Below are 9,571 nucleotides of genomic sequence, written 5' to 3' on the forward strand. Positions count from 1 at the left end.
AGCAATCCAAAAATCATTATAAAAATATAACATTACAGATAAGGGTAACATTTCTTTCAGCTCTGCCCTAACTCCTATGCACTCCAGAATAGTAACTCTAGATATATATGTGTGTATATATATATATATATATATATTTATTTATTTATTTATTTATTTATTTATTTTTAGCGGAACTGGGGACTGAACTCAGACCCTTGCGCTTGCCAGGGAAGCGCTTATTCCACTGAGCCATCTCCCCGGCCTCATATATGTATTCTTAAAGACTTCTTAAATGTCTTTGCGTATGTGTCAGTAAAAATATAATCTTACTTTGTACTTTTTGTTAAATATAAATTTTATACTATTATAGCCTCAGATTTTGTAGAATTTTCTTTCTGTGATATGGGGTGGGGCAAAGATTATTTCTCAAAGAGAAAGACACAAAACTATTCATAGGTAGTCTCGAGCCAAAATCAGACAGGATTTTGGTTACAAATCTGGGAAGCAGAAACCTTGTTATGAAGCTCTGAATAGGAGACTTATCTATGCTTCCCTCAGTTATTGCTATAAAAAACTGATTCTCTCTGGATATATCCATCTTCCCTTATATCTTGTATGTGAAGTTACTCTTATGAATTTGATTTTTTTATCCTTTGTTTTAATCATATTGTACTAGTTCAGAGGTGAAGTGAGGATTTTAAGAACTTAAAAAAAAAGTGTACATTAAACATGTGGTCCTTTGAGACTTTAGTTTGATCCCAGAGTATGTTAATGGAGCAATTTCAATTCCAATCCCAGGAAAGGCTTCCTTAGATACAGCTTCGAAACAAGACTGTCCCACATGACGCTCAGTCCTGTTGTTCTTTGCTGGCTCTCAAATGCCTTTCAACACAGAGACACATGGCTCTGAAACTTGCCTAGTGTGGTGCTTTTCAAGCAGAGTGAACTCTGCTCTTCTTGTAATGAGAAGTGCTAGTCCCCCTCCCCACCTCCGACAAGAAAGAGTGCTGCACAGTGTCAGGATTTAAAATGAAACCTTTGTTATAGCCCATGGGGAAAAATGGATGCAGTCCAGCCCCAAACATATCCCTCTCTGCCATTCCAAATCTACCAAAAGTTTTAGTGGCTCTGAAACTTTTTAGAGGGAAAAAAAAGAGTATGTTTAGTTTTGTTTTGGAGGAGGGCACTTGAAATGGCATGTGGAGGGAAAAAAGCAAATGTATGGCATGTTTTGTGCCAATGAAAATGAGGACAGCTCAGCAGAGAAGGGAACTGGAATGTAAACTGTAATTGACCCATAGCTGTGGCATGACTTCTGGGCACCAAAGGGTCAGCAAGGGGAGTTGCCATCCAAGGGCAAGGAATGAAGATTGTCAAGATTCCAGAAAGCTCTAGGGTTTTCTTGTCTGAGGAGAGTATAGTAACTCAGTGGGGAAAGGGCCAAAATTAGGGTGGAACTAATAGGACCTTTCTCTAGTACTTGAAACTATTAGTGTCTTTTGAGAAGGATTTGCTTCTCTGTGGCTTTCCAGAAGCTATTTATTAGTCCAGCCTAGCATTATTCCCCACCGACCTCTCAGAGCACCACAAGCAGTTTGGTTGGGGGAGTGGGATAAAAGATACTCTGCTGACCATGAATTGTTCAGTGTAGCCATAAGGCCTATGTGCCTGGTTTCTCTCTCCAGCACCAAGTTTGAATTTGCTTTTTTTTTTTTTTTCCAGAGGACTTGAGCTGTGGTTTGTTCCTGTTGCCAAAGGAGCTCCAGGCATCCACCACTGTTTAGGATCCAGTGGCTGCATTTGGCAAGCAGTGATTTGAATGACCTCTCCTTAGGAGCCCTAGGTCACTGGCTGGATTTCTGCCTCCCTACATTACAGGCTCTTCCTGTATTGGGAGTGGCAGTTGGCCAGGGCATTATATTTCCACTGGCCTGAAAACATACAGACCCTGATGAGCAGAGGCTTGAGAGAGGGAGGAGGACAACAACACAGAAAAGACTGAAATAGATCATTAGGGCCCTAGGTCTTTAGGGTTTTTCAAGGGGTACCTTGGGATCTTCAGGTAGGCCAGTCAGTGTAAGAAGACAACAGGAAACAATACATAGTTTCCTGAAGTAAAGCATGTGTAAAGAATCTTTAGCTTTATGACTCCTTTTACTGAGTATAACTTTCATAGCAGAGAATTTAGTGAATATGTAGTATTAGAACTTAAAGAAAGTTTGTTCACTACTTAGAAAAACATTGTTTCAGAGAGAAATTTTTTTGTCAGCTTGAATTCAGTTATTGCCAGGGGTTAGGAAATAGCATACCAAGGCATAATAACTCATAGCAATTTACCCAAGAATTGAGTTGTTTCCATCTCTGAACCCTGAATATTTTGTTTTTCTTAAGTCTGTTCAGTTTGCAGGATACAGAATGATTTGTGAAAGTAGCAAAGTCTTATGCATTAGTTGTCTACCTTATGGTGGGCGTGTGTAGGGGGAGTGACTCACCAAGTGCTCTTGGGGAATGTGCCTCACTGATGAGCTGCTTGTATATGCAGGATGGAGACATTCCCTGCAGTGGCTGAGAAGGTCCTCAAGGAGTTCCAGGTGTTGCTGCAATATAGCCCATCTCCTATTGGAAGTACCCGCATGCTGCAGCTTATGACTATCAACATGTTTGCTGTACATAATTCCCAGTTGAAAGGTAAGGAATGTTCAGTTACTTCATCTACACAGAGAGGTCAATCTAGTTCTTACCACTGCTTTCTTATCACCATCCCTAGCCCCCAAACACATACATGCTGCCCTCCCCAACATTGCCTTTCAGAGCTTTACTCTCTGAAATATGTAAGACTCTTTAATGCTTGTGTGAGATGGAAGGAGGGAATCGTGGTGGAGCTTAATTTGCAGACCTGGAGATGCTGTTGCACATCTGCCCATGCTAAAGGCAGCAGCAAGGCTTCTTGGAGGCTGCAGACCCAGAGCCTCTCCCAAGGGAGAGGCATTGCTGAAATGTTTCATTGCAGAGACCATACGCTTGGCAAGGATTGGGAATAGCTGTTTTTGGACTCATGTACCCTGTTTGTTCAATATGGAAAAGTCTAGTTCCCTATGGGATATCCCTGTGGGAGGCTGCCAGAGAGTAAAAACAGAGAATTGATGAGCTTTGGTGATTCAAATCTGGAAGCACAAAAACCACCAGGCCCAGAATTTGGCTAGTATACTGGTGTGCATTCTGAAATGCTTTTCTGAACAATCTTTGGGAATTTTGGTGGAAATGGGGAAGGAGAGGAGGGAAGGACAGATTGGCAGGATTTTTTAATGTTCTAATAACCAACCAGATCCATATTACCAGAATCTCTTCCCTTCCTTTCACTCCACTTTAAAGCATGTAACACATGCTGCCAAGGAGTTATTTCAGAGGATTGGCATAGACTGTTTGGTTTCAGAGATAGAAGGTTATTATCTGAAATGCTAGGAAGTGGGAATTACCCTGTGGAAAAGCAGATCTGATGTTTCTGGAGAGAGTACCACTGCTTTGCTTGTGGCATCTTTTCTTAAGGCTTTCTCTCACCCTGAAGTTGATTTATTTCTCTTTGTATTTGTGTTGGGATATTATGTTCAACTTTCTAGTGGTGGGGAATTCCTACCCTGATGAGCAAGAAGCCACGCTTTCCCTGAAAACAAGGCTTCTCCTTGGGCCTGACAAGATTCTTAGCTAGGCAGCCTGGGTTTTAGTTGCATCTGATTCTGGGGGGACTTTATTCTCTCAGGCTGCCCACTGTAGCGTTTATAATTTCCAGCAGAAGGCAAGCTGCAGAGGCTTAGTAGCCTCTTTGAACTTGGCTACTTACTCTTGAGATGGCTATTTGTTTAATCAGCAGTAGGGAAACATGAAGGGCAACACTAATTTCCAGGAAAGGAGAAATGCAGTTTTTTTTGAAAGTGCCACCTTGATGAGGCTGTGAGGTTCAAAGGGAGGGAGATTGTGTTACCAAGAACAAAGCTCATTGAACTCTGGAAATGGGACATCCTAGGCACCCTACTATTCATTTTTCTCCTTTGTACTAAAACAAACTACTGAGTTTGGGAATTTTGGTGGAGCTGCAGCCTATGCTGAGGTATAGTTCTGCGTAGGATGACCTTCAGCTTTACTGATAAGGGCCTATAGCTTTTGCCTGTGAAGCATCTGTTTTCAGCCACTTCACCATAAAAAGAATACCTGGGCTTCTTCATAGGCCACAAGTGAGTCCTTTTCTTGTAGCTATTGTTAAGTGAACTTAAGAAAATATGGGTGGAAGAAGGAAGGTGAGTATAGACAAGGAAATAAGTAGTTCTCCATGTGACATGTGAAAGTCTGTTCTTATTTCTGACCTTGCCCTAACTTACCTCCATGAGGTAAAAGGAGTCCAAGCTGAGGTGGTCAGAGGCTCCAAGGGCTTTCCAGAGAAAAACAGTCCAGGCCACAGGATATAGCACTCAACTAGGACACAGAGCTCTGTGGACGTGTTGCCAAGTACCCGGTGTGCAGCTGAGGCGGCTGTCCAGACCCCACTGTGTGGGCTGCCATCGGGAGAGGGGTGAGCAGAGCACTCAGCAGGGTTGGTTGGTGGGAAGATGCACTTTTCCATTTCCCAGCACATGAGTCATCATCTCTGGGCCCCTGTGCTGTGCTTGCACGGACAGTGGCAAGAAGGGGGTGTTGTGGCTGAGTAGGAGCATCTGTGCCGGGGTAGAAAGGGAAGGGGGTTGGGGAAAGGGTAAAGATTTAAATCCTTCACTAATCAGCAGCAGTTTGAATCACATTTTTATGAGTAAGGAAGTGATAAATCAGCCCTGCATGTTTGGTCCCCAGATCTCATCAGCCTGTGCCCTTCTAAAGGTTTCCCTCTGGGCCAGTCTGCATGTTGTCAAAGTCGCCACCCAGCCACAGGTCCCTGGCTGTCTGAAACCAGGAAGTAAGACAATGCTGCCTGGCCTTCCCGAGTGCTTAGGGTCTATGGTCATTTGGCAGTCACTGCAAGTTACAGAACATCTGGGCCATCATTTTTCTTTCCATTTCTTCTTGGACATGTCCTTCTGGGTGGGTGTTTGCATATGTCAGTTCCTGGAATCTGTGAAGGAGAGCATTCCAGCCTGAAGCAGAGGTGATCTTACAGCCCACATGGTAGACCAGATCTTTAGTCTGTGCCTGAGGCTTCACCATAACTGGTAGTCAGGAATATAGTTTGGAATGCAAAAGAAAAGTCTTTACTTAAAAAGAATGTCTTTTGCTGATACCCATAATACTTACAGAATCATTCAGTTTTTTGTGTTCAGTGCTACCCTTTTGTAACTGCTATTTTTTTTTTTTTCACAATATCAGTAGTCCAGAATAGAAATCACATTGCTACTAACACTTTACTGTGATTACTTTTCAGATATACTTTCTTTGTGGACATAGGGCTGGTTGCTGCAAAAGGAAAAATGGAAGAAAAAGCTTAAATGGTGGGGAGAGAAAATGTGATAGAGGTAGAGATGATGAGATCACATTCACTCCTTTTCTACACATAGAGAAAAATAAATTATGTCATATGGTTTAACCAGTTAAGCTTTGAGGTTTCAACAGTAATCTTAAAACTCAGAGATTCACAGGGCCAGGGAGATAGCTCAGTAGAATAAGTGCTTGCCTGGCAAAACTCAGAGATTCAGGACTGCTAGAGAGACTTACATTACTTATATGTGCACTATTCAGAATCTTACTTCAGTAAGCTGTAAATCTGAAATTCTAATATTCTGCACTAAGGTGATTGGGAACTAATAAATTTCAGGAACAAGATTAGAGATGTTTGGGGCTCTAGCATAGTACTGGTATTTATTATGCATTGAATAAGTATTTATTGAATGCATGGATGAAGAAGGCAGTGGCTCTGGGAGGGCCACTTCATTAAGCAGTGTGTTCCCTACCTAACTTACGTCCAACACTAGTGATGAGATAGTTGGTTCCCAGAGTGATGTCACAGTTGGTAATGGCTCTACAACATTTTGAGCCTGAAAAGGACCTCTGTGTGTTTTAGTATTTATTTTCAATAGTCATCTGATTGGTTGATGTCATGCTGTTGGGTGAACTGTTCATCTAAACCACAAGTACTCCCAAGAATTTTAATTTTTTAAATTCTGTAATTTAAGGAAATAAAACCCTAGTTTCTTGATGAATAATTAAAGCAGTATTTGTAGTAGGCATCACTGAAACCCCATTGCATCCCCCATCTGTGCCCAATTTGCTCCAATCTAGCCTTTCTCTCCCCTCCCCCTCTTGCTCTCTCTTCTTAAAAAATATGTTTTATAATTTTTGGAATCAAAACCATCTCAGGCACACACTGTTTTATTTTACTTTATTATTGGATTATACTTCCTATAAATCATTGGATGTTACTCATTGGCCACCACAGGAATAACTTCCCTTTTCTGTGCCATGGCCTCCTTTTTTCTCTACTAGTTTGTAGAGCATGTCTCCATTTTAACCTTGCAGAAAAAGCCCTGGGGCAGCAAGAGGGCACCCACGAGACACTTCTGATGTGTATTGTTGGTGTTGCCTGCTGTGAGGGAACATTTGGGGGTAAGAATTAGGCTGGCTTTCTTTTCATGATCATTTATAGTTGTTTTTGTGTTGTTGGTAAACCTGAGTTATAGGCAGTGCCACATGTGTGTCCTTGGAGAGGTAAAGAGCCATAGCTGTCCAATAGTACTAATAGAGCTTTAACCTTTTTCTGTGCCATTATTGCATATGAAGTTGGCTGTAGCTGAGGAGTTTAGTTTACAACCAGAATTTGTCTTCTAGCATATAGCAGTTCACTCCCTTGTGATGATGCTCCCTTCTCTTATACCCTAGCAGAATGTATGAAGTACCTAATCTTCAGCTTGTTGTAACAGTTGTACAGAAAATCCACCTTTCCATAATGGGTTAGGCTTAAATTTAGCTGTGTAAACTTTCCCTCTCATTTCTTCTTCTTTGTCTCTGGTAGACGAAATCCTTGGACTTTTCTCCACAAGTATCCATCTATGAGTCAATGCTACTTAACTTTCATTTTGAATACTCATCAGGTTAGAGAAAATAAGAGAGAGTGCCTTCTTGGCCAAGTTTTGTGAGAAATAGATGTACAGGTCAGAATAGGTTAGGCTTTTGAAGGTGCAGGCCAGAAAGCTTTGTCCTCAGTTGCTCAGCACAGACTTCTTCCCTTCGTGCAGTATGTCTGTGGATCTTCTTCCTGGAAAGAAAAGGTAAAAGAAATGTATCAGGGGTCCTGCCTGTCTTCCCAGCTATGAGTTCTAGCATCCTTCTTGTTTTTTAGAATGTATCTGAAGAATAAGAAGCATCATGAAAACCTAAAGGAATGAGAATATTAAGTCATACCAATATAATTAAGCCCCTTATTATATTGGTTGAAGAAATGGCCTTCATTTTCTCCCAAGATAACAGTGTAATCTGGGCATGGTGGCACATGAGCCAAGAGAATCTCCATGAGTTCAAAGCCAATCTGGGCTACATAGTGAGACCCTGTCTCCAAAAAAGAAAACAACCAAGATAACAACATGGTTTGGTGTCCATGGTTAGTTGTTAGGTACCTAGTAGTTATTGTGAGCTCTATATTTTCTTTCTATTGCTATTTTACTCCTTCTCAATTTGATTTTTCCTCCTCTAGAATGGATTTATGTTGAAGTTGTTGGGGTTTTTTTTGTTTTGTTTTGTTTTTTCGGTACTGGGGATTGAACTCAGGAGACTGCCCTTGGCAGGAAAGCGCTTATTCTACTGAGCTATCTCCCCGGCCCCTGGATTTATGATTTATTCTTTTTTAGGGGGTGGGTACTAAGGGATTGAACCCAGGGCTGCATGCTTGCTAGGCAGGTACTGTACTACTGAGCCACTGAGCTACATCTTCAGCCCTCCAGTATGTATTTATTCTGAAGGACAAGCACTTTTTTTTTCCTTTTAAGATGGTCTTGCTATGCAATGCAGGCTGACCTTGAGCTCCCTGGATAAATCGGGCTGGCCTCAAACTTGCTGGAACCATAAGCATGCATTACCACACCTGGCTCTCACAGAGTTCTTGTTGAACTCATCCCAGTTGATCTCCATTCTGGACAACTACTGCTTTCTGTCATGACAGTTAAATCTGTCTTATCTAGAGCTTCATGTTACTAGAATTATATGGCTCTTCATATATGGTTTTTGCCAAATATGTTTCTGACATTATTCATGTGTTTTATGTATTATTATTTTTCATTCTGTTCTATTACTGAGTAGTACTGTATAGTGTGGAGATACCATAGTTCTGTTTATCCAGGTAGGGTTGTTGCTAGAATTTGGCTACTATGAATAAAGCTCCTATGAACATTTATATATATTTTCTTCTAAATATGTTTTTGTTTATCATCTACAGTATAAATGTCTAGGAGAGGATTTTCTGGGTCATATTGTAAGTATATGGTATTTTAAAAATTTTTTTTAAAAATCATTTATTTTATTGATTTAGTACAGGGTCTTCCTACGTAGCTCAGACTCATAGTAATCCTCCTGTCTCAGCCTCTCCAGGGCTGGGATTACAGGCATGTGCCATCATGCCTGGTTTAAGTGGCTGACTCGGAATGGGGCCTGCATGGCATATGGTACTGGAGATTGAACCCCAGTCCTTGAGCTTTCCAGGCAGGCGCTTAGATAGCTGGGCTATCTCCCTGGCCCAGGTATGCTTAACTTTATAAGAAACTGCTAAACTTGCCAAAGTGAATGGACCATTTTACATTCCTGCCAGCAATTTGAGGGTTCTGCTTTATTTGTATCCTTGCCAACATTTGATATTGTCAGTTTTTTTTTTATTTTTGATATTCTTGTAGATGTACAATGCTATTTCATTTTGGTTTCATGTTTCCCTAATGACTAAGGATGATAAATTACTTCATGTACTTATTTGCTATTTGTGTGTTTGTACTATTGTGTATTCTTGCTTCTTGCTAAATTTTTAAATTTCTTGTCTGTCATTTGTTCATTCACTCATTCATTGACTTTTTAAAAATTATTTATTTATTTATTTGATATAAGGTCTCAGAAAGCCGCTCAGACTTACAGTGATTGTTATGTCTGAGCCTCCTCAGTGCTGGGATTACAGGGGTGTACCACCATCCCTGGTTTCAGTGACCAGCTTAGCACAGGGCCAGCACAGCATGTGTTACCAGCACGGAATGAGGTACCAGGGATTGAGCCTAGGTCCTTGCGCTTATCAGCCAAGCGCTTAGACTGCTGAGCTATCTCCCTGTCCCCTCATTAGCTTTTTTAAACAAGGTCTTGCTAAGTGGTTCAGGCCAGTCTTGATTTTGCAGTGACCCTCCTGTCTCAGTCTTCCAAACAATGAGATTACAGATGGGATTACTGGGATTACAAATGAATGCCATCACACCCAGCTCTCTTGCTCATTTTTAAAATCAAGTTGTCCAGGGGCTGGTGAGATGGCCCAGTGGTCTAAAGCACCTACTTAGAACAAGCTTAGCGAAAGCACAGGGACCACGGTTCAATCCCCCAGCACCACATGCCAGCCAGCCCCGCCCCCTGCTGGCCTGAGCTGGCCACGCAC

At 41.5% G+C, this 9,571-nt stretch overlaps 1 protein-coding gene across 1 annotated transcript in view; it reads left to right on the plus strand.

Moving 5' to 3' along the window:
- The window catches only part of Smg6 (SMG6, nonsense mediated mRNA decay factor), a 284,260-nt gene that overhangs the window by 82,075 nt on the left and 192,614 nt on the right, over positions 1–9,571 (plus strand). The window contains exon 6 of the mRNA XM_023719819.1: positions 2,525–2,670. Within this exon, the coding sequence (XP_023575587.1) occupies positions 2,525–2,670 (146 nt within the window). The remainder of the gene's footprint in view (positions 1–2,524; positions 2,671–9,571) is intronic.

The sequence above is a fragment of the Octodon degus genome, unplaced genomic scaffold, assembly GCF_000260255.1.
Source record: "Octodon degus isolate 3935 unplaced genomic scaffold, OctDeg1.0 scaffold00072, whole genome shotgun sequence".
NCBI classification, from domain to species: Eukaryota; Metazoa; Chordata; class Mammalia; order Rodentia; family Octodontidae; genus Octodon; species Octodon degus.